The sequence below is a fragment of the Tachypleus tridentatus genome, chromosome 3, assembly GCF_004210375.1.
Source record: "Tachypleus tridentatus isolate NWPU-2018 chromosome 3, ASM421037v1, whole genome shotgun sequence".
NCBI classification, from domain to species: Eukaryota; Metazoa; Arthropoda; class Merostomata; order Xiphosura; family Limulidae; genus Tachypleus; species Tachypleus tridentatus.
In genome coordinates, this window is record NC_134827.1 from 86,433,815 (window position 1) to 86,459,892 (window position 26,078).

General features: G+C 32.0%; 1 protein-coding gene across 2 annotated transcripts; it reads right to left on the reverse strand.

Moving 5' to 3' along the window:
- Positions 1–10,064: 10,064 nt before the first annotated feature.
- On the reverse strand, positions 10,065–21,046 carry LOC143247402 (small ribosomal subunit protein eS10-like). Of its 2 annotated transcripts, none has more exons than XM_076495434.1 (5): positions 20,909–21,046; positions 17,788–18,111; positions 17,016–17,075; positions 12,403–12,458; positions 10,065–10,160 (listed from the first exon to the last, which is right to left on the reverse strand). In XM_076495434.1, the coding sequence occupies exons 2-5, from the start codon at positions 18,104–18,106 to the stop codon at positions 10,125–10,127; spliced, it is 471 nt and encodes a 156-aa protein (XP_076351549.1). In that variant the 5' UTR covers positions 18,107–18,111; positions 20,909–21,046; the 3' UTR covers positions 10,065–10,124. The 2 variants fall into 2 exon arrangements, with proteins under 2 accessions (XP_076351549.1, XP_076351550.1); XM_076495435.1 differs by having other exon boundaries at positions 20,525–20,959.
- Positions 21,047–26,078: the final 5,032 nt, after the last annotated feature.

Here is a 26,078-nt window from a genome sequence, read left to right on the forward strand (position 1 = left end):
GTATATGCTTTCTTTGTCTTTCCTAAAGCAACATCTAGATAGACATGATTGGCATAAGTACCATAGAAGGACTAGCATAATCCTACCCATTTACTGAAAACCAGTGTCGTTGCATCACAGTGCAAGGATATGTGGGTAATTGGTTAACTCTTAACATAACTCTAGATGATTATGGTGAAGATACCTCGACAAAATTGTTATTTTGACGGATAGTCACAGCAGCTGGCACTGCAGGCTTCTACCTCTCTTACAATTAGTTTGAAGTTAACACTTAATACCTTGTCAAAATGGAAACTGTTCCTATAAAGATTAGACTGTCTCTTACATCCATGTAATGCGTCATCATTCCCACTGAAAGTTTCTTGATGAACTTATCTTTGTGGATGTCTTGATGATTTGAAATTTATACTTTACAGTACAAGTGACATAGATTATCCATGAAGGTTTCCAGACTGTCAGAGTTGCTTCTTTTCCGAGTCTTGAATTTGAACTGATGGATAGGTTAAGGCGTTCGACTCATAATCTGAGGGTCACGGGTTCGAATCCCCGTCGTACCAAATATGCTCGCCCTTTCAGCCGTGGGGACATTATAATATGTTGATCAATTCCACTATTTGTTGGTAAAAGAGTAGCCCAAAGAGTAGGCAGTGGGTGGTGATAACTAGTATTACACTGCTAAATTAGGGACGGCTAGCATAGATAGCCCTCGAGTAGTTTTGCGCGAAATTCAAAAACAAACAAACACTAATCAACTCTGCATGACCTGATGTTTTTTTGTGATCACCATCACTCTGTAAGAATATCTCCAGTTATCAATTGCAGTTTCAGTAGACGGTATCTATTCTTTCACTACCAGGGGGACAACCACTGATTGGTTGATTTTGTTCACCGATAGCGCCTTCTCTCAATCTTAACCAATCTTAGATGGCCTTAGCCAAACTTTCACTGTGGCTGAGCCTATAGATGAAGATATCTTGCTTGTCATTGCATCTAACATTTTTTACATACATTACTCTTAACGTACTTTTTGCCGTGCAGAATGTTACATTTTCCTTTACAATGAAAGGAGTTTTCATATATTTGAGTGTAGTTTTTTAAGGTTGTTTGTTTGGGTGGTGTGTAAGCATCTGTATAAATGAGGGACAGTTAATGCACACCTTGGCCATAAGACTGAAATTATGTTTAACGGCTAGCTTGAGAAAAAGTCAAAGACGAACGAGAGAAGAAAGTGTAGCGTTTAGGTATAATAGATGTATTCTATTTTATTTTACTTCCATGGGAAGTATTTAAAAAAATTAATTTAGTCTGATTCTAAACTGTTTTTCCATCTTGTTGCATTGTTATTTTGTTTTTCTCTAACAGACAAAATATCAACTCCACTTGAAAATTAGACAAAAACATCATTGCTAACAATGTTTATCATTGTTTGAATAAATTATATTTACAGTTTTCAGCCATCACAATCAATCACATGGTAGCACTCTAAATTACTGTTATGGTTAGGCCTGACATTTCCTCTTTTGTACAGAGCATTGGATTTACATACTTCCACTTGGCTTTCAACTTAAACTGGTCAACAGAAAGATCTCTCAAAAGATTACAACTACTTACTGATTCACTGATCCAGGGAGAGATAACATCCAATGTTCTAATATAGATAAACACATTGTGTTTGTATTTTTACACATAAAGATTTTACTACAGTTTATAACACATCCAATTTATCTATTTCAAATTTATTTTGTGATTATCCTGCATGGGTCTTCCAGCCAAGACTGTTTGGAGAAATAAGTTATTCATAGTCTGAAAATACCAGTATTCAAACTATTCAATTCAACTAGATTAGCTCAAATGTTGGCAGTGGATGCGGTTGACAAATTGTCTTGCCTTTAACGTATTAGTTATTTACTATCTCCTTAATAAATATGTAAAGTTTTCTATTCTTATTCAGTTCAGTTTGGGCACAGAAAGTCATTCAAGTGAACAACACAGTTCCTCCTTACTTTAGCTGCAAGTGAAACCAATTGGCTATCAAGCATGTTTTCTTTTAATAGTGTCATGTGGCTGAAGTGCATTCCATGAATAGTCTAATTTTGTTTACGTTATTTTATTTTAGTATTTAATGTTAAATTGATTTTGGTAAAATGTTTCAAAGTTGTAGATTAATTCAGATTATAGAGTTCATTTAAAGTTTGCCCTGAGTTTTATAATTTGTTCATTTTGAAAATGGTGGGGATTGTTTTGTATTTAATATATAAACTTTCTTTTTTCACGTAGCTTACAGAAACTCATAATGAACTAGTGAAAAAGAATGAATAAAGATTTTGTTACACATTTACGTTCTATAAAAATCAACTTGTTCTTGTTTGTTTCTGTAATTGTGTTTGTTATTAATAAAGATTGCTGTTTTGTGCATTTTATGTCTGATTGAGTTCGTCTTAAAGAAAAAGATTGTGGATACAGTTTGTCTCTAATTTCGAACTGTTTATTCATCTCTGTTGTAAAGATTTCCAGAAGAGTAAGTTGTAGGGTTTGCATCTTATACCAATTTGTACAACTCTCTGCACCACCATTTCATTAGGGAATAATCGACATTCCAGTGTTGCAGTGAAACCAAAGCATGGTCAAGCAAGAATAATTTCCATTGAATGGCCACTGTTTGGTATAACCTTAATACGAGGCAAGGTTAATGTAACTTTATGACTATTAATTTTGTTAAAAAGAATGTTAATTAACTACAAAATACCCTAATGATTTTTTTTTAAATTACATGAACATACTTCATTGAAAATATATTATTTTCTTGTTATAGAATGTTAAAGTAATTTTTAATGATATAATTTTCTCTTGCTTATCTCAGGGAACTTCCTCGTTCCTAGCCTCAGAATTTAAGTTAATTACAATTAAATAACCAAATTAAAGCAACTAATTAACAGTTATAATTTCTAAGGGTCACTCCTGATACAACACCATGATGCTATGAAGACTATTCTTGAATAAATAATGAGAAATGTTATTACAGCGCTAGCAAACAACAAACTAAATAAAATCGTAAACTTCAGTAAAACCGAAAGCAAAATAGAAAACAATTTACAACTAAAGGTTATTATTTAGATTAAATGTGAAGTCAAAATTTAACATAATACAAAATGAAACAATTATATCACAGGGTAAACTGAAGATATCATAAACTCAATTTAACTTATTTCATTTTGAGTTACACTAAACAATTGCATAAATAAAACTCGAAATAAGACAAAATTTAACCTGATAAACCTTCAATGTATATTTGCTATATGCAGGCATACCATGAATTTCCTACCTTCTTATTTTAACAGAATTAAGAATAATGATGGTTTCACTGAGCATTACAGAATTGTCCAATTTGTTTATTTCTTTGTACAAAATAAGTCATTCCTGGAAATTTAGAATTACATCCCATTATATCTTTCTGAACATCTCATTATATAGCAGACCCTTCTAATTAATTTTTTCGATAAAACTGTATTAACTGAAAATACCTCATACCCTGGAAAACTTATAATACATATAATACCAAACAAATGGATTTATATACTACAACATAAAGGATGAACATATACACTGACTCTAGATGGACTCTTTAGCCCTATGAATGCCCTTATTAGGGCAAACTATCTCCTATTGTAGATATCAGTTCCCTACCACATAACCAAAATCTATATCCAATTTTTATCTTGTTCTTTATAATGTTAACACTACCTTCTCAAAGTTACTTCATTGAATCTTTCCAGAATAATGTTTGACATAACAAAACCCTGACTTAACTCTTCTGCTGGGGTGGCACAAGTTGCCAACATCTTGCTAGTGGAAGGCTTTGTCACCCACACTCCTCTGGCCTTCATTTTTTTATTACCCAATAGACTTTCTTTGTTCATCTGATATTGTGGTTCTGATGAAAGTGTTATGTGTTTTTTTCTTGAACAAGCTGGTGATATTGCACCCTTCAGAGGGACATCATACCATCTTCACTATGCACTTGCGATAGAAGAAAGTTAGAGATGACTGGGCTGGGAGTTGATGAATTACTGGATGTTAGTGAAAGTGGCTTGCAGGGACCAGAAAAAGAATATTAGGATTATGATCACATGTATTCTGATGTGATAGCTGGTAGGCCTGTTGTAAAGAGGATTTTTCTTCATTCTATTGGCTTCTGGGTCTTCAATGATTATAAAATTCTCTTCCACACATCACATTTATAAAACTATTCTAAGCTAGTCTCAGGTATAAAATCAAAGTAGTCAATGGCCAAGAACTGTAGTTTTTACAACAAAAGTTAATACTGAAAACAGCAAGTTATCTCAGCCTCTGAAAGGTTAGAAGTTCAATTAATAATGTAAGTCAGAGCACAACTTTATTATTTATCCACTCTTAGCAACATGCAAGTAAAAATACCAAAGAAAAGTTTGTGCCAGCACTCTAACGCACAACATAATAATGGATACAGAAAAATGGCAGAAGAGCTTATACATCATTTTTTCTGTATCCATTATTATGTTGTGCGTTAGAGTGCTGGCACAAACTGTTCTAAGGATGATAGCATATTCGACATTTATTTATAGTGAAAATTGCTATTTTTCAAGTTGGTATTAACATCCAATTGTAAATTAAATATTTAATATTACTTATTAAGCTTCTAATAGTAACAAATCATACCTTTAATTAGAAAACAGCTAGTAAGTCCATATTCCTTTTCACATGTCCCCGGTGATACAAAATTAAGTCTATGGACTTGCAACGCTAAAATACGTGGTTTGTTTTCCCTTGGTAAACACAGCAGATAATTCAATATGGCTTTACTATGAAACAATCAATTCAAACCTAGAAAAGTACATTACGTAATTCCCATTTACCTTCCACCCTCACTATTAATTAACAACCACAAATGTAACTACCATTAAAGTCCAAAGTGACCATTTATGTCATAAACCAGGAAATAGCTAGTGAGCTAGTCTTTTGTTTCCCATATCTGCTTGATGTATTATTATGCAATTGTAAAGTAAACAGTATGCTTATATTCATATTGTTATCAATAACCTACAAGATATTTAATCCTCAAGATGACCTTGGTTCCCAGAAGTGGAAAAGAGCTGCTGGTCCTATACACCATTGTACATACTATATATCTTCTTAAGTAACAACGTATCATTTACATACGTTACAGCATTGATATTAGATACTACCAAGCAGATCCGGCATGGCCAGGTGGGTTGAGGCATTCGAGTCATAATCCGAGGGCTGCGAATTCGAACCCCCGTAGCACCAAACATGCTCGCCCTTTCAGTCATGAGGGCGTTATAATGTGACGGTCAATCCCACTATTCGTTGGTAAAAGAGTAGCTAAAGAGTTGGCTGTGGGTGGTGATGACTAGCTGCCTTCCCTCTAGTCTTACACTGCTAAATTAGGGACGGCTAGCGCAGATAGCCCTCGTGTAGCTTTACGCGAAATTCAAAAACAAATTAATACTACAAGTATCTAATGAAACCCCATTCGTTTTCGTACTATTATTAGTAAGCAACCACATTTGTTCTATAAATGTCACCCCCCCAGTAACGAACTTAAAGCTAGAAACCGGACTTCGATACCTGTGGTTGACAGAACACAGATCGCCCATTATGTAGCTTTGTGCTTAAGCACAAACAAACAAATAAATCCATAAAACTCAACGAAACCTCAAATTCTGAAACATGTAATGGATGCATCAATCAGTTCACATATTAAATATCTGACATTCTCTAATCCATGTTACAACGGTTTACAAATAATATCAGTTTTTTTTCACACTGATATTAGCAACCACAGTTAACTTGTGTAATGTGCTTGACTCATAATGTTTATAGTAACCAACTGTGTTTCGAATTGGTCATTTACTAATTTCTTTCGCCCTCTGTAACTTCTATTATTCTGAGTGGTCTGAAATAGAATTATTTGATTGAGTTGCCCAACAGTGTAATGACTGGCGTAATTTGTGTACTCTAGTTATGTTAGTTTTTAGTGGTATCTGTACATAAGTATATTGAACTGGTAGAGAATGGACTGCAAGAGTTCCAACAAAACTTAATAACCAGCGATTGTGAAGACAGGTGGACTAGCTCTTACAAAGATAAGAAAAAACAGGATGTGGACTGTACATATTTCTATATCGAAAATGGAAGCCTCGGAAGTGGCCCTGGAACATTACAGGGTTGTAGTAAACCATGGGTGAACTAACTCACGTGACTTCGAGCCATCCATAAAAGTAAGCATGAGAAAGAAATAGGTCCAGAGGTGATCAGCAAAACAAGTATGTATTCCCAATAATGAATTTCAAATTTCTTTATGGGACTCAAGGACAAGATAAAAATAGTAACAAGCCATCTATTTTCAAAAAGGTATGTATGGTTAATATATTTTTGACACCAAGAAGACTGTTAACCAAGTATTACAAAGTTAAATATAATTATGAACGCTTTTCATGCTCAAAAATTATTCCTTATGAGATTTCTGCAAGAAATCATTAACCCTTAAACAGCAGCTATCATTAATTGATGTTGCTAGTGTAACATTCCCGCTGTTAAGGATTAATAGTTTATTCTACTGTGAATGAAATAGTGCTTGATTAAGTAACTGTATCTGATATAATATCAAGTTAATTTATAAGACAACTTCAATTATTCCAGTTATTTAAAACAAATCCAGATTTTGGTTCAAAATCAAGTATACATCACAAATTAAAGCTTTGGATAATCCATTTTGTGTTTCTTTCTTTAAAGTTAAGCACAAAGCTACACGATGGGCTATCTGTGCTCTGCAAACCACGAGTATCAAAACCCGGTTTTTAGCGTTGCAAGTCCGCAGACATGCCGCTGTGCTACTTGGGGCTAATAGCCCCTTCTGTATCATTCTCTTTAATTATAAGCAAACAAACAAAAATAAGTTTATCTTACATTTTATTTGTTTATTCAATAACTTTCCAAATAACTTGTTTGGCCACAATCCAAAGAATTTTGGTAATATTGGAGTTCAAGTAAATAGGCTTACTTTAACTTATTTCAGTGGCTAATTCAAAATATCAGTATCTAAGGTTAAGTAAATAAGAAACACTGTCATTAAAATCATAATAAAATTGTTATTATATTTATTTCCGAAAAACACAATACTACGTTTATTTTCCATGTTCTGAATAATGTGATAACGTTTTAAATGACTCAACTAAATTATTTATTAAAATAATAAAGATGATGATACACTAACGATGCGATATACAGAAATTATACCCTCAGGAAGTCACCCAGTGTTTGTTTTTTTAATGGACTTTTTACACTACATAAGAAATGACGTCAATTAAGACCTTCAGTTTAATACCCAGTCATTGAGTCAATGAGATCAATTGAGCCTGTAGAGTAATGTCGTAGGTTAAAGTTGGATTTAACACGCACTACTGCCATAAATATTAGCAGCAAGACAGACGTCGATATTACAAATAACCGTATGTAAAATTCTAGGTTCAAAAACGACATATAGAATTAGTTATGCTTATGGCAAAGCTACGAATATTTAAAATGCTGAACTACTGATCACAAAGGTCTGCAGTCAGCTACACTATAACAACATGGAGTTGATCTTCGCTGTTAAAACTATAGCATAAAGTGCAGGCAACACTTTGCAGTTGCGAACCCAGTTCGCCAGCTACGTAATCTAGCTTAACCAAAAGTCGAACCTGCATTATGAAGGGGAGACAATGAAATCACTTAACACTTTTCGTTTACCTTTGTTTTTTTTTATTAATAATAACTTTCATTCAGTTAGCTACGCACTTGTTAGATGAAAATTAAAAATCAGCTTTCTCGTGAGTATAGAAAATTATACTTTTTCAGTTACAGAGATTGGAATACATGTTTTCATTAGTTTGATGCCCTCGCAGATGACGGTATTTCCGGTCTTCATAGCAGTTTTAGAATTTTGTTGCCAATATTTATTTTTCCTTCCTAAATGATTTTTAAGTTATGTTATTAACAGTAATTGGTACATTTCTTAAAATCATTTATGAACATCACATTAGTTTATAATATTATTGAAATTTATTTTAAGATTACCCAGACAACAGTTTTATTTCGTAAAGTGAAAATTCTCTCAGATCATTTTACTGAAGAGACTTCCTACCTCTTTGGAAGAAAAAACGAGAATTTAATATTTTTTACAAGAAGGATTTTGTTTGTTTTTTGAGTTTCGCACAAATTTACACGAGTGCTATCTGTCCCTCAATTAGCAGTGTAAGGCTAGAGGTAAGGCAACTAGTCATCACCAACCACCGCCAATTCTTGGGCTACTCTTTTACCAATGAATAGTGCGATTGACCGTACCATTATAACACCCCCACGGCTAAAAGGGCATATTTAGTGTGACGGGGATTCGAATTCATGGCCCTCGGGTTACGAGCGAGTGCTTTAAACACTTAGCCATGTCGTGCCTACAAGGAAAAACGATAACCATATTACAGCACGTATTCGAAGCAGCGTGCAAGTCTACTAATACCGTGTAATGTTGAAGTACGGAGAATAATGGCAGTGAGGAACGGTTTCTTTGAAGACACTAAGCCTCCAGAAACCACTTTTCTTATACACATCGACCCTGAATGTGCTATTTAAACAACACACAACAAAACCACCAGCCTATAATAATTCATCTATGACAACATTGATCGTTTAATATACTCTAAACATAACCCATAAGTTGGTTCCTTGATAAAAAATTAAATGGACATAAAGATACTGAACTTTCGCATACGAAGTCGTGTGGAAAGTCAATAGAAAATGACGTGATCACGTAAAGAAGAAAATGTTCAAGAGGTCTTGGACTAAACAGATCTGTAGGAAACTTGTATTTAAAAAAACAACTAAAGAATAAAATGTAGCTTATAAATGTTAGTGTCAAAGTTAATGACATCAGACGTTATATTTTAAACAGAACCTTTCTTCTCATTTACTTTAACTAGTTTAGTCTTGATTAAATTACAGTAGCAGTTTCACTTTGTTTTTTTACCAACACTTCATTTTTTCAAGTAGTATATACTGCATGGGTTTTTAAGATTTACATGTGGCAAGACAGGTGGACTGTTAGAGGTAACACTTAAAGATGTAAATAGTTGTTAATATTATTTTTCAACAACATTTGCACACTCAAATGTTCTATGTTCATAGCATCCCATCTAAAACTCTGAACATTTTGATCCACTAATCACAATAAAACATCAATCTTGATAGCAATAAGACAACGAAACATCACCATTGCAACGGAAACTTTCAGTTACCGTTCGTTTACAGTTCTAACAATTATTCAAAAGGCAAATTACTAGTGCAGTGAGTAACTGAAGATGAACCTTTTCTATTAGATCACAGAATGTTTTTTGCTTGGACCTAGTAGCTGTTACTGAATAACAAAGTCACAGATGATACTTGATAATGAAAGTTGCTAAGTTGCAAACTACTCAATAAGCACTGTTCAGAAATTCCTTTTATCGTATGGGAGACCTTTAGAACTTACATTTGGGCAAAACGATTTCATTCATCAATACAAAGAAAATCTGATTCGTTATCTGCTACTGTAATTTGTTTCTAAGGCCCAAATAATGTTTTCAACACAAGTTTTTTTTTCTTTTTTATAATTATGAAATTCATAGGACCATTAGAATACTCAATATTTACTAACTTTAAATCAGCCTTTTATTTGTATATATACATATAAACGAGATTTCAACAGCAAGTGACAATCTTTGAATATTAAAGGCTAAGAATAATCATTTCTCAAAGACTAGGAACAAAGGAAAGAATTACTGTCTTTTCATTATGCCATTGTGGCAGTTTTAGTTTTTGTTAAAAACATTTTTTTAAATAATTGTTTTCTGTTTCACTGAGTAGTAACCAATTAATTGCTATATAATTTTGTGAAAATACCAATAGTTTAAACACTTACACTTATTTCAGACTTTCAAAAGGTTGTTTAGTGATATTTTGTTCTTTATAACAAAAAGATCACAGACCACAAATACTTTGTTAGAAAGATTTATTTCATAAACAGAGCTTTTCTCAACATTTTACTTTTATTGTTACTGAGGAGCCCTTCCTCGGCCAAAACCACCTCTCTGCAAAGAAACAAAAAGAATTATAATGAATGGTTTATATCTGGGGACTTAAAAATTACTCTTTAGCTTTTCTTCATAAACAATCAAATAATGACAACAGCAGGATATGTTTTTCAAAACACCAGGTGTCAAATCAATAGAGAAAACTAAACAATCATGAGTATGTGTTCCTTGATTAGTAAAATAATAAGTAAACTTTGAAGCAAAATTAAAATGACACAAAAAGCTAACAAAAGTACAAGAATCTAATGAACACATTAAAATACCATTCAGTTTACAACAAATATTCTTTAATTTATTTACCTTTACTTAAAACACTGTCTACACCTACCAGTTTACATGACAAGCCTCTTTTTTATGTTAAATGTACAGTTGGTAAAACACAAGTTTTGTTTACTTTGCATATTCAAAAACAAAATAACATCCACACAACAAAAATAAATTTAGGAATGGTGTGATGTTTCTAGTCATTTTTATTAGAATATTAGTCATGACTAAAGTTGGGTGATTAGTGAACTATGAATGTGCTAACATATTACATTTGACCAATCTGTTTACTGGGTGGGAAGTTAACACAAATAATGATTATTCTCACAAGAAGACAAACAATTTTTAATGTCAAAACATGGTTTCAATATCCATTGTAAGTGGATATGCAGAGTTAAATATACAGAGTAACTACACACCCCTAGTCAATACAATTATATATATACACACAAGGCATAAAGATACATAGTGTTTTTTAAGAGCTGCATCCTACCAGATATATGTTGTAATAACAGACAAAAAAAAACTTCAGAAAAAATAGAGCAAATAATTTAGAGCAGAAATTTGTTTTATACCAGTTTTTTAGAAAAATTAGATAATGAAAGATAACTAATAATATTTGAAAATTCTTATTAAATTAAAAAACATTAATCCAGGGTACCACAACAAACATATGTTCGCATACCGATATTTTCAATGTTCATAATATCTTTTAGTGATGTCATATCCATGTGCCTGTCGTAACTTAAGTACCAACACAAGCTTCTTCATTCTTCAAATTTAGCTATGTTGATATTTGGATGCAGGGTTTCCTTTAGGTTTGTTTGCAGGTTTGTATATAATTTTCCTAATAAATATGTCTAGAAATAAGGAGGGGAAGGAAATTCTACCAATTTTTCAGAGAGTGATGTTAAACATTTTGCCTGATGGTTTTTAATTCTCATAAAAAAACTAAACAAGGGCTAATCTTAACTAAGAAGATTAGAAGAACACCCAGAGCAGATAGAAGGGTATTTTTAATCATGGGACTTTTCTTGTTGATATCATAACTGACAATCAAGTTAAAAAGAGAACTGTTTTAACATGTTGACAAGCTACTATTAAAATAGTCATGGTTGGCAAATATAATTTGTAATACATGCACAAAATTCATACTTTAACTACCAGTGTTTATTAAGAATTAGATTACACCAAACCACTTGTTAAGAGAGAGAGAAGCACTAATTATATTAACTGTTTACAATGTCTACTTGATGCGTACCTGTAACATTTGTAACTAAAAGAATTGCTATTGGACAAAAATTTCACTTGAATAAATGAAGATTATATTTCCTAGACTTAACCTTCTGATTATAAGGAGACAAAGTGGGCATAACCTTCTCTTTTTTTTTCTTCTTTAATATGCTTAGCATGAAAACCCAAGTTTATAATTCAAACTTTCATATTTTCCAAGTTTTAATTCTTAATTTCAAAAGGGAATATTTATACAAGCTCCTGGTATTGAACTCCATGTCATGCAATTTATCTACCACTCTGATTTCTCCCCTTGTGTTTCAGTGTCAAATGAATTAAATACACACACTAAGGATATTGACAATCCAGAATATAAAATTTAAATATCAGTCACCCTGCTTCAACTATATACCTTTGCAAAATCAATAGCACAACCTATTTCCATATCTTTCAAGATATGTCTGTTATTCTCTCACATTGCTACTGGACATGTTTATTTTCTATTGGCTCTCATAGCCAGTAACCTGAAAATAAATCTTGAAATCTGTTGAGAAAAACACAACCACTCTAAGAAGTAAAAGAATTTTTAAACCTATTTACAGTACAATAGAAACATACTTGAATTTATTACTTTTTGAACATTTTATTCTAATGTTTGATATATTGTTTGTGTTATAAAATGTATTTGAAAACAAAATCAATTATATATTCTATGGACAACCAAATAAGTTTAAATACTTACAAATTCCATTTTGGAATCAGCCCCAACTCCCACATCTCCTTTCTTATCAGGTGCCCCTACAAATAAAAATATATCTGTGAAAATACCACTGTCTATAAAGTTTTGGCTGTGTATACTTCTTTTGATAAAGAACTGAGAATTTTAAATCATGGATAATCAATTTCCACCTTTAATTAAATACATTTATTTGGGAATATATTTTTTTATTGTGAAAGATTTTTAGAGAACTTTTTATAAGGCTATACAAAATCAATAGCAACTGCTCACCAACAAATTAAAACTAGTTGTTCCCAGACACAAAATGTGTGGAAACCCATTTTCTGAAACTTATTACATACATTTATTTGCAAATAAAACTTGCAGCATTTTTTTACAACTGAGAGACAAGAATAAAGTCATGGCAACTTGAAAGACAGAATGGTAACCTTAGAATTTCATTGACAAGTTTTGGTTGATAATGACTCAAAGATTTGTTAATAAAATAACAGAAGTGCCACTCACAGAAAAGAATGACAGTTGTGAGAAGGAATGTGGATTCATAAAAATTCATACTGCTAAGTATCTGCAACCCCCATCATTAAAATATTCCCACTCTGCTTATCAATACAGGAGGGTAAAATAGCAAACTATTATATTTTGCACATATATCTTACCAGTATTTTAAAAAGTAACTTTCTATAACATAAATCAATGTCATTAATTTCCCTATATTAGGATACCTGAGAGTAACCATGAATATATATTAAAGATAAAATGAAGGTCAAAAGATATAAAAACACACACTACAAACTTAGGTATGAATCTTTATTTTGGCAGCTCCACAAACCAAGCAATCAATCAAAAAATTGAATATACAAGGTGAGACAAAAGATATGTAGTTGATAATTTATGGTTGGCACTACTGAAGTTATTACCAGGATAACTAAAAACCATTTCATTATCGATTGTTTCAGAGAAAGTCAGAAACTAAAGTCTGTTCTAAATGAAACAAATGTAGAGCACTTTTGTCCCTGTAGAAAGTAGAACTCTTATCTTAAAAATTATATAACCAGATTTAACACAAGTTTTAACCTCCTATCTTCATATTTCATCTGTTGAGATAGATTTTAAAACTTTTCCAAAACAATTTTTTTAGACTTTATAACAAAAAAACTGAAATATAAATACTACTTTTTAATATTTTTGGAATCTATTGCATTTTTTCTTCCATGAAAAGACATTATGTAAGCCTTAATCAATTTAAAAAGCATGGTAGCAAAGACAAAATTCAGTTATTAGAATGTTTACTTATTAAATATTATTATGTGTATCATATCCAAAAAATGCACACAAGATTTATTGAAAGCAATACATACTTATTTCAATCAAGAACACTGTTTGGAAAATTAGTCACCTAGTCTGACCTAACAACACTAAAAAATCAGGTCTTAAGTCAATCGTAAATTTGTCAGTTTAAGGTTTTTTTTGAAGAATTATAACAAAGTGATAATGACTACAAAACAAATGTGTTAATGAAAATTTATCAAATTCACTGGATAAGGTGCAACTTTAATAATAAAAAGAATTCCACAATGAAATGAATTGCTTCAATTCTTTCAGCACTGGCTCTGAAACCAACCTCAAAACCATTTAGTGCTTGTTACAATTTTCATAACTTAAATTTGTTAGCATATGTTCGTGAAATTTGGCAGGTTATCAGTAAACATTACAAGACTTTCATGCTAAAAATATCAGATTAGTTTTTATTTTGTCTTAAAGGTTTGTTAAGTTGTGTTTTCAAATATCTTTTCTTTTACAGATGTTGCTTATTCAATGTGCAAACTAATTTTCATTTTAAGATTAAACTTTTATGAATAAGAAAATTTTGAATGTCACATGTGAAAACTATATAATGTCCAGATAATTATCAAATGTTTCTTAACAGAAAAACTACATTTTATCTTTTACTTTTGACTAATGAATCTACATGGTTCAGTTGATTTGATTAATATTATGACACCATGAAACAAAATTATGGAATAAATATAAACTATGCCTTTTTCATTCTTAAATGACTACAAACTAAACATGAAAACAAATGTCTGAAATAACCCCTTCACAATGAATCACTGTCATTGTCATCACATTTGTCAACTTGCATTCAGAATTTTATTTAACTACTATTTTATAAATTTCTGTCAATATGTATGGAACAAATTGTAGATTATAATTCACAGTTTAATATTATTTACGAGTTAATTTCTTAACTTAAAATAAATATTAAAAGAACCCACCTAAATATAGATTTTAGTGAGTCATGTGGTATACTGAATGCAGCACTGGTTAAATGTAGATGTTTGTGATGTCAAAATACAAAGTTTATAGCTTTATACAAATTAGGAACTCAAATTAATAATATTGACAAGCTAGAATATAAATAAGAACCTCATATCTTTTTATATTGCTGAGATATGGCTCACGTACTGAATCAAACATAGTGGGCCTCTTTCCATTTGTGAAAATGGTCCCTCGTATACACTTACATCAATAAACGACAACTAATTGACAACTTAAAATGTCCACTAGTGGTTTTCCCAGCCATTTTAATCTGTGAAAAGGATACCACATTCTTCTGAATAAAGATTAAGAAGTTGCATTTTAGTCTGCTCAAAGTTTCACATTTTCTAATATCTAAATACATCTTAGTTACTGAGCTTAATAAATTATGATGGAATTCTGTGGTATCAGTATAGTTATTTATGGTATCTTGTTTACTCAACTGTATATGTAAAACCTAAAAAAAAAAATTGATATTTTCCACACTCAAAATTTTAAAAGGCTTAGCAGCCTATGTCCAGCAACAACCTAGTACAAAGATCATGACAAGAAAAGGATTTTTTGCTTTATTTCTTGATTTATGTATTAAGAAAAATAAGTTTAATAATTTATTTCTAAATACTAATACTCTATATACATACAAATATAATGTATAGTAATTGAAATGTGATTGTATATTACAAAATACTAGACCACTAAAACACAACCAAGACAGGGAAGACTTTTGGTCAGTTTTATATTACTGGATACATAACAAGTGTACATACACTGCATCAATGCAAGTTATGTGACTGGATGATCAATATAATAAAAAATAATAAATATACATGTCAATATATAACATTATGAGACTTAAGCTACTTGAATTAAACATTTGCATGTTCATGTTATAATATGTAGTTATTTTAGAACAAAAAAAGCATAATTTATATTTATCTCCAAGTTTATGATGGTTATAAGGTTGGTCAAATGACATACCCTACATAGAGTATAGAGAATAAAATATAAAATCTTACTAAAAACAAGCCTTTAAAACATTTTAGAAATTACAAAATATTCAAGGTATTAGGGACTAAGAATAGTTTTTTATTTATTCATAACATGAAATCACATTGTATGCAGACTAGTAACAAAAGACTATTTTCACAAACATATATTTAGTAAAAATATTTCATTAAAATCTAATTTTTTGTATACAAAATACTTGTAATCTTCACTCAGCCTATAAAATTTTGAAGATATACATACATACAAAGTGACTTGTAAGCTGAAACTTCACACATGGATGTGAAAAGAATATTTTTTAGGCTTCATATATACACCTGAATACCAAAAATCATAAATTGCTACATTAATCCATTATAATTTACCAAGTTTAGTAACTAAGCTGTATTTTTGCTTTAAAAAAAATGAAATTTCAAACAGGCTAATGGCTCAACTTACCAGAATAAAGATTTGTCTTAAAGGAAGAAAAGACTCCATTATATTTGAAAATGGCTGAGAAAGCCACTAATGGGGAATTCTGAGCTTCTGACTAGTTATTCACGTAAGATACAGAAGCGTATATAAGGGAATGTTCCAAAATTGGAAAGAGATGAGCTGGACCACTGAATTTTATTCAGTACATGAGCAATACCTCAGCAAACAGAAAAGATAAAACATTTTATACTGTAATTTGTCATTAGCATTTTATTTGAGTTCCTAATTTGTATAAAGCTAACGACAGTATTTTAACACCAGAAACATCTAATTTGAACCAGTAATGCATTAAGCATACCACAATGCACAAAAATCAATCTTCAGGTGTTTTTTCAATATTTATTTTTAAGAAATTATATAATATGAAAATTTGAATTACAATTTACAGTTTTATATCAAACTCAATGACAAATTCATAAAATTTTGAATGTGTCTCAACAAATGCAGTGACATGATCTTTTCCTATCTGAAAAGGTTAAAGTAAAAAACATTGAAAACTGTATAAGAAGAAACTTTATAAAAATATTAAGTTATACGAGTTCTTAAAGCCAAAACGATATATTTAGCAGGTTCATCTTAAGTTTCATGAAAGTTGAATGGGAAAAAAATTAAGGGGTGTGCAGTACACACTTCAATTAAAAATTTTTTTTACCCAAAATGTTTCTCTCTCTACAGGTCTTAGAAAGATCCATACAAATTAAATTGATGTATTAGTTTAGTAAATATTTTTTCATTAAATCTTATCATTCCATATAATATATAATATTTACAAGAAATTAAAAAAATTGAAACACTGATACTATCAAACAATTACTTACCAGGACCACGACGATAACTTTCTCTATCAGCCTGTGGTCGAGGAGTTTGTTCAGCTGGACCTGATGAGTTAAAAAGTAACATTTAATGAAAATATAAATCACATTCACTTTTAAAACAAGTCTTATTTCAAAATTTCTCAAAAACAATACTCGGAATTATCCTACATATATAATAGATAAAAAGTGATAACAGAAAATATTTCATGTATTCTGAAATGCAGAATGGTGTTTGACATTTTAAATGGAACCTGTTTAACTGAACACAAAATCACACAATATTTCACTATAATGACACAAAAAAATTAGAATTCCAATATATATAGTATTTTTTTTACACTTAGGGCAAAATCCAACTGGTATCAAACGTACAAAAATATGCACTCTGTTCAGAATTTACATTACAAAAATATATCAATGACTAAAAATTGCAGTTTGTGGTTTACCTAATGTACAGAGAACAAAAACAACATAATATTAAAAGTACTTTGCCTCTGATGAGCAATATAAGTTTCCATATGAAGTGTACAGCAGGTTTTCAACTAAATTTTGTTTTAACATACTTCCATAGAGGGAATTTATTAATACCAGAATTAATAAGAGCTTTATTAAAATAGGTACAGTTTAAATTTTCTTATTTCTGCTAAAGGTGCCACAGATAATTATTGAGAAGGTTTGAAACTTAAAATCTCCCTCTCCTAAAAACACCACTGTAAATCCAGAATAAACATTAAATTTGAAAAGATTACAGTGTAATATATTATAGGAATTCTACCTTTGGGCCTCTGTCTTGCTGTTTCTGGTCGTGGCTGGCGTTTAAGAGTAGAGGGTACAATTTCTGGTGGCAAGTGGAGGAAATCTCGAAGATACTGAATTCCTTCATTAGTAAGATACCAGTAATAATGTTGCCATGCAAACTGCTCCTTTACATATCCACGGGATTTTAGTGACTGGAGAGCTTTAATGACTTGAAGATTTGGAACAGTTTCAAGCTCTGGATGTTTGGGAGCATGAAAATCTTTTTTTGCTACCAAGACACCTTCTTTGAAGAGATATTCATAAATTGCAACACGATTCTTTTTAGGAATCAACATTATGGCTGAGGAGAGAAAAAAGCAGCTTATAAATTTAAATAGAACATTTTAACATATCACACAAAAACTTCTCTTAATGGTAAATAATCAAAATTGCTATTAGTTTTTAAATACATTTCAAAGAACCGAAATAAATATATTAAAGCAGAAAATATACAATTAAAACAATTTACCCTAGAATATTTTCTGTAATCTTTTTTCCTGTTTGGTTATATGTTCATTTTAAATTGCATGTAATTACGATTACTATATCTTTCTTCAGTTACATTCTGTAATTTTTGGTTGCCTTAATGTGTATTACATAAAACTTTTAAACAACAGGTAAGGTAACCAATATCAATGAAGTTCCATCAACTGATTAGGATATATCAACTGTCCAACAATATCTGGCATCAGAATTGACATGTTATAATTATCTCAATGTTGGTTACAATTAGATAGCAGAAATGTTTGTTACTGTATCACGGAACATATGAAAAACTAAACATCCTCCTCGTGGACAGAAGATACCATCACTTAAAACATTCCTTATAAATTACTCACAAGACCAACAAAAGTAAAAATTCAGAAGTATGATATACACACAAATGTACCTGCAATAGTAATAGGTAATAAGACTGATTGCCTGCAAGCAGTAATTATATTAGTTAAGTCTCAAATATAAATATCAATCAAATTTAAGATTAAATCAATTAATATTATCAAAATTGATATTTCTAATTATTACAACTATCCAGTAATCAGTTTATTGCTGTTAAAAAACTTTTCATTATTATTTTAAATTAAACTTGATCATTATTGAAGATAATCTACTATCCATGTAAATGAAAAATTACCATAACATCTGTTAAGGCTTTTTGTACTATGAACAGTACAAGCATCAAAACCAGATTATTAGCATTATACATTTTTTCTCTGCTGATGTAACAATCAATTCCTTGAATATCATCTATAAATGACCCTAATGATTAGGAAACCACTAATTTTCAGCTCTTAAGTCTTGCAAAAAACCCATCATGCCAGAGAACAAAATCATACAATAAACTGAAGTAATAATAATGGGACATGAACCAAACACAAGTAAGATTGAATAAAACAAGCCTTCTACATTCAGCTAATGTATAGATGAACAAAACCTAGGTATCCTTCTTAAAAGCACTGAAATAAACCAGTTCCAATAGAAGAGGCTTCAAAAGAGCAGGTAGTACACAAGACTTTTCATACTTCAAGTCAGTGTATTGTCACAGCCATGATTTCACCTGGTAACATGACTGCCATCTTGACAAAAGGGCACACAACAGAAAACCAAGTACAGCAACACATACACAATTTATATACATCTACCATATATGTTACTGCTGTGCAAATTCTTCAATCATCATTCATATGTTATTGTTTGATTGTCAACTTATCAATTGCAATGTTTTATCAATAAGTGGATAAGATGTTGACCAAGGCATTAGAGATACATAAAGCTGGGCTTGATTCTTGTTCCTACCAGCATCCAGACGTGTACAATTACCTCATATCAAAAAAATCATAAGAAAACAATTACATAGCCTAAAATGAGCTGAGCACATATAATTATAGCCAGACTTTGGCTGTCACAGCTTCCTCTGTTCTGCAGTTGGTAACTTTCAGCATAATACTCTTTTCTGCTACTATTTGTATCTTGGTACTTGAGTTTACAGATTCCTACCTGGCATCTTTTGTTGGAGTAGTCTGTATTTGATTTTTCTTACCATTGGTAATATAACTGGCTTTCTCTTTTCTCCTTTTCAGTAGTTTGACTGGGTGTTAAACAGAAGGAAAGTTTGGGTCTTTTTTAGTTGTTACTAATCCAGTTGAATATACAACTCTTCATCTTTTTTACATGTATCAAACAGCAAAAGTTCATTAGAAATGCACAGTCAATCCTTATAAATGTAAATCTATACAGCAGGCAAGTGTACAGACTAACATTTCCCATTTGGAGCATTATTTGTCTGCACCTCTGCTATATAGACAATACACTGGGAGGGCAAAGTTCCCAAAAATCTCACCTAAGAACTCCAAGATCAGTCTAATTATTATAAGTACAACCACAAAATTGAAAGTTCTCTGGACGTCCCTGAATTAAAAAAATCACAAAGTTAACAGCAAAATGTAGGAAACAATCTAGTAACTTGTTTTAAGAACTCAATTATATTTAGAAGTTACTTGGTTATATGGAATGCTAATCATACAGTTAGCATTCCCTACTATTACATTTTAAAGAGGCAAAATTACTACTGAAAGTTTTTAGTAAAGAAATTTGCCCAAGATCACAATTGAAAACTATACAAAAATAATATTTATAATATTAATGTTAATTTTTATAAAGACCACCGTAAATTATTTTATTTATAAGAGTACAGAAAAAAAAAACAAATATTTTACTTTTAGTCGGGTATATTCCCACGTCACGAGAAGCGTTCGAAAATGTAGGATCATAACCATCTCTAAAGTTTTGTACCAAATGTGTTACAATAATTGGCTGCCTGTATTCAACTTAATTCTCTTCAAAATAATCTAGAACTAATGATACGAATGCCATTAGAATCTTAAGCCTAAGTTTAATCTTTTAAAAACGTGTTTCAAACTTAGGCCTACAATTCATATCTTAAGCCTAATGCTTCATTTTAAAATAGATGTAAAATGAAATTTATTACTTTAATTACTATTGTTTTAGTAATATTATACAAATAAATAAAAACATGCTAATTCACTTAAATACAAATAAATAAAAAACTGAACTAGCACAAGAAATAATTAATTTCTGACCCGAAAAACTTTCCACTCAACCTTCTACTTTCAATAATGATTTTAAAAGGGAAAAACTTAGCGTGTTCGAAGATAAAGTTTCCATTTATTTCCGCATACTGTCGCTGTGGACTATATAAATCATGTCAAATAAATAAAAATAAATGTTTGGCGAGAAAAATTACAAGAACAGCGCCTTTTATAATAGTGAATTTTTTATTTTAATGAATACATTATATGGGTCATTATCAGGTAACAGTTACACTCAGTAATATATTTTTGATTTCAAAGGACGTAAAGCACTTATGACGATGAGAAAAAAATTTGTAGAAGGCACTGAAGTAGTTTTTTTTTTTAATCAAAATTAGATAGATAAAATAATAATATGGGAAAAGGGTAACTCGGTAATAGGTGGCAAATTAAATGATATTTTAATACTAGTGATAAAGGACCTTATAACACAACATTTATTCATTTTATTTAGTTGGACACTCAGTGTTTCGGTTTACAGTTTCTTCAGGAGTGTTCCACTAAAACAAAAGCCGTAACTGACAGTACAAATCTCCAATTGCTTTAAATAAAATGTAATCCAATTTATATTGGAGTTGTCATATTAATTAAGTGGTAAAATTTATTGTTGAAATAATAAACTAAATTGCTACCTATTGCTAACCAAAGTTCTAAGTTACTGGTTGAAGTAACTCAAATTAAGATGAAAGAAATGAAATAATTATAGCCACTCAAGGTTAGATTAAGGGTTTTATTGGCCCTACGCTTTTCAAACTTATAGACGTCCCCTCGAGACAGAACCTCCACCTACAATACATTTATAGTCATAGCTTGAGGTCCCCTAATTAGTGTGAGGCTCTGGGCTTCAGCCCGGTAAGCCCATTCCTTAATCCGGAGTTGTAGCCACCATCGTTTATCCATATTCATCTGTGATCGTAGTTTTTCGATGAGAAGAGTTTTATGTTTTCTGTTAGCGTAATTAATGACTTTTATAAATTCATTCTGAAACATTTAAATTACAAGAGATGTACACATTTTCTTTATATTAATTTAATAATTGATAAAAACTTACAAGAAATATGCAGTTATTAGAAAATTAAAAATAAATGATTGCTTTCTGGAGGGAAAATACTATACTCTATGAACTAAGATGACATTTTTTGAAAAACAAGTATTCACCTTTTATGACCGAAGACATTTTCACGGACTAGGCGGCGCAAGCTACCTTCCACATAGAAAAACACAGATAAACCAAGAGAAAAAATGTTTCAAAAAATTAAACAAAAATATTTTTTTAACGGCACGTCTAAATGATGAAACTATTTCCAAAAAACAAACAAACAAACAATAATCAGGAGCTTTAAGCTGTCGATTGAAACTATAGTTAATTTGTTTGAAGTTTATCCAAGTAGGGTCTGATGGTATTATTGAAGTTAACTGACTGCTAAAAGCTAAGGGAATTAATGATCCTTTACAGGCTGAACTGTCGATTAAATATTTATGTTGTACTTTACTCGATAATACCAAAATCTTAATCAAATTTATTTGAAGAAGGTGATCAATTTCAATTGTTTCGTTTTCTTAATAGACTTTCTCATGCGGTTAAAAGAGAACGCCAGTTCTACGGCCTTTTCATGAAGTTCATTTTCCACCTTTATTTTTGCATACAATTTCATAGTGTTAATATAACTTAACACTTGCGATGATGTAGGAATTTATATTTCCTCAGTATCTTTTCCATTTTGTTCATCTTCTGAATCTCTCATACTGTTGCCATCTTGCGATTCTATTACAAATTTTAAATCAATTTCATCAGTTTCTGTTAAAACATATTTGTTAACGTTCACAAAACTTTTCGCGTTCAGAGAATCATCTGCATCAATCTTCTCAATCAGTTTGGATTTCACTAGAATCGTCATAACAAACAACTTCTCCAGAATCTCTGCCATTATCAAGAATAAATCCACAGTTTCGAAAGCACTTTATCACGCATTTGATTGAATGACTTAAAAATGCAATTGCATCTAACACGTTAATTTTCATGGTGATTTCAGATGCTCTCTTACACTCGTCTATGTTTTCAATAATATGCTGAAGCATAAATTTTCTGTATTTTAATTTTATACATTGTGTAATTTCTTTCTCTAGTGGCTATAGAACAGATGTTGTCTATGGAGGTAGAAAGACTTGGTTTGTTTTAAATTTCGCGCAAAGTTACGCGAGGGCTATCTGCGCTAGTCGTCCCTAATTTAGCAGTTCAAGACCAGAGGGAAGGCAGCTGGTCATCACTACCCACCGCCAACTCTTGGGCTACTCTTTTACCAATGAATAGTAGGATTGACCGTACATCATAACGTCCCACGGTTGAAAAGACGAGCATGTTTGCTGAGACGGGGATTCGAACGCGTGATCCTCGAATTACGAGTCGATCACTCTAACAACCTGGCCGAAACAGGCGGACTTAATCGAATCTGTGCTCGATCAACATTATGGACAGATTAAACAAACATTTGAAAGTTGATCTTTTGGGTGAGAAGTTGCATTATCTAAGAAAACTAATATTTCTATTTTCTTTTTCTATTCTTTTGTTTTATTTGTTCAATGATTCCTCGAATATAACACTTGTCATCCACACTTTATTATTCGCTTTCCATTCCACAGAAAGTTGATTTTTCTTAAATTTTTGAAACAGCGCTGATTTTCACTTTTACTTATTACCCATGATTTTCTAGTTTTCCATCAGCAAATTCGACCAAAAGTAGTCAGTCGTTCTTTCGATTAGCGATCTCCGGAATAATGACAGCAGAGAAAAGAACAGAATATATTTAACCAATACTTACTGTCACAAAATATCCTATAATTTATTATTATTAAAAAAAATATTAATTAAACAAGAATTTATTAATATTTAATCAAACACATTTCTTCCAGCTTACTCGGGTTTTAATCCTACTTGTTGATTGTTGAGGTAGATCCGCTATATAGATGGCGCTTTATAATACTACAAATTTTGATATTTCCGGCTCAGACAGATTTTACTGTATTTGGAGACCTGAGCTAGTCACTGAGCAAGTCATACGTGCCAATATGCTATTCAGAACGAAACGTTCATCCTCGCCAGTCAGGCCGTTAGTGCCGCCTGTAATCGTCGACGGCTTACTGCCGAACCAAGTCGCCACGTTGATCGCCCGAGCCAAGCCTGGGGCAACCATCGAACCGTTCAGGACCCGTATTTTACGCCGGGGAGGAATTCTCATCCAACCAGCCACTACTGCAGACCAAACCTATCTGTGCCAGCCATGGAACACTGAATTTGAAGTGAGTTGTTCCCCTACTAAAAGTCCAGTCAATCTTTATTCTGTATTCCTCAGGGGCGTCGACCCATCAATTCAACCAGAAGAAATTAGACAAACCATAGAACCTCAAATACAAGCCAAGGTATACGCAGTTCATCGAATTTATTCTAAGAACAGTAATCATCCCACACACTTCATGAAAATAGTGACAACATCGAAGTACAGTGCCGACTGTATTTTACGAGATGGCTGTTATTATCATATATTTCATTTTAGAGCCGAACGCCCACATCGACGACCACTCAAGTATGGTTCAAACCAAGCACCCAGATATCGCAAACAACCAACGGAAATCTTCCAACAGGAAAATACCAAAATACCGCCGAGTCCAGACCGTATTAGAAGAAACATGAAGACGGATTCAGACAACCCGACTCAGAAGACGACAACACCCATTGTTAGCAACACGCCAAGTTCCAGTAGTTCAAGAAAGAAAAAGGACAGTTCCTGCCAGACTTCAATCATAGTTCCACAGAATTCAACAACCAGCCAGACTCAGACCATTACGAAGATAACCATCGACGCGACAGCACAAACTGAAAAACAATCTATCTCCACGCAGAAAACTCAAACCAAAATCTCGAGAAGAAACAAAGCATCACAGACCAGCGAAGAACAACTCACCGAAGAACAGCCAGTAGTTCCCCCACAAAACCACGTTTCTCACTTGCACCAATGGGCTTCAAGTGTGGAAACAAGTTCATGATGAAGTTACCACCAACATAGTTCATCAGTTTTTTTTTTTTTTTTTCCCAGCTACTTCCGGGCACGGTCTGGGTAGATTATTCGGCGCCCAGGCCGTGAAAGTGGGTTTTCTCGGGGTACTCCCGTTTCCCCCCACAGCAAAATCTCTGGCATCGGACCTGTAGGTCCCAGCCTCATTCTGAAAAGGGCCGTTTACCCAGTCAAGGGTATCTAATCAAACACAGTAAATTTTAGAAATCAATTCGCCAGCCGCCAGGATACTCCATCCTCGAGCCAAGGTCTGGCTCACTTCACTTTCGCTGCTTTCGTCCAGTTCTCCCGTCCTTCCTCTCACTCACAAATACACAACTCCATTTTTTGAAATGTTAAAGTTAAAACTCCACGGATATTTTAAAACATTTCTCATGCAAGGGGACGAAGAGGAACTACAAAGTTTCTGAACACCCCAGTTGGAGAGAGAACTCTTCTGATTTCTCTCTCTCTAAACTGAACCCCTGCCACGTTAGTTTAGTTTACTGTATTTGCAATTGTTTCTTCCAACATTGTGTTGTGTCTCCTAGAGCGTTCCTTTTCGCTGTTAGAACAACTATAGTTATAGCAACCATGTGCCAAGTTTTACAAATCGATTTAGAATATGCGGAAACGCTTTTCGTACTGGACCACTTATTTTTCAATTCACGGCCAAGGATACAAATGAAATCTCGTAAATTGCTACCTATGATGATTTATGAACACACACACAGTCATAAAAACTATTTATATGTAAAGCTATCTGTCAAACATTCTCATTATTGAAATTATCACATAAAACTAGTAAGCGGTTTTATGGAACTTGTTTCGTAGTTATGAATATTCCTGCATCTTAGTTTTATGCAATTGTAATTATCTATTTGTTTAGTTTTATTAGTTCCCAAGTAGTCCAATTTTATATCTTTTGGAGATTGATCTTTTCATGTTTATCTATATAATTGCGTCGGTTTCCAGTGGTTCACTATTAATCAAGGTAGTTGTGACTTGCTTCTGGCAAGTTACTTGACCTGATTCTGTGTAGAATGGGGCATTTCCTATGGGAGATAGTGTTTCTGTAATATGTACAATAAAATCAATATCACCAATCACTT

Coding starts and splice junctions, on each gene's coding strand:
- LOC143247402 (XM_076495434.1), bottom strand. CDS start 18,106: ATGTTGATTCCTAAAAAGAATCGTGTTGCAATTTATGAATATCTCTTC. Junction 17,076..17,787: donor AGCAAGACAGAGGCCCAAAG/GTAGAATTCCTA, acceptor TTAACTCATCAG/GTCCAGCTGAACAAACTCCT. Junction 12,459..17,015: donor AAGTTATCGTCGTGGTCCTG/GTAAGTAATTGT, acceptor TTTTATTTGTAG/GGGCACCTGATAAGAAAGGA.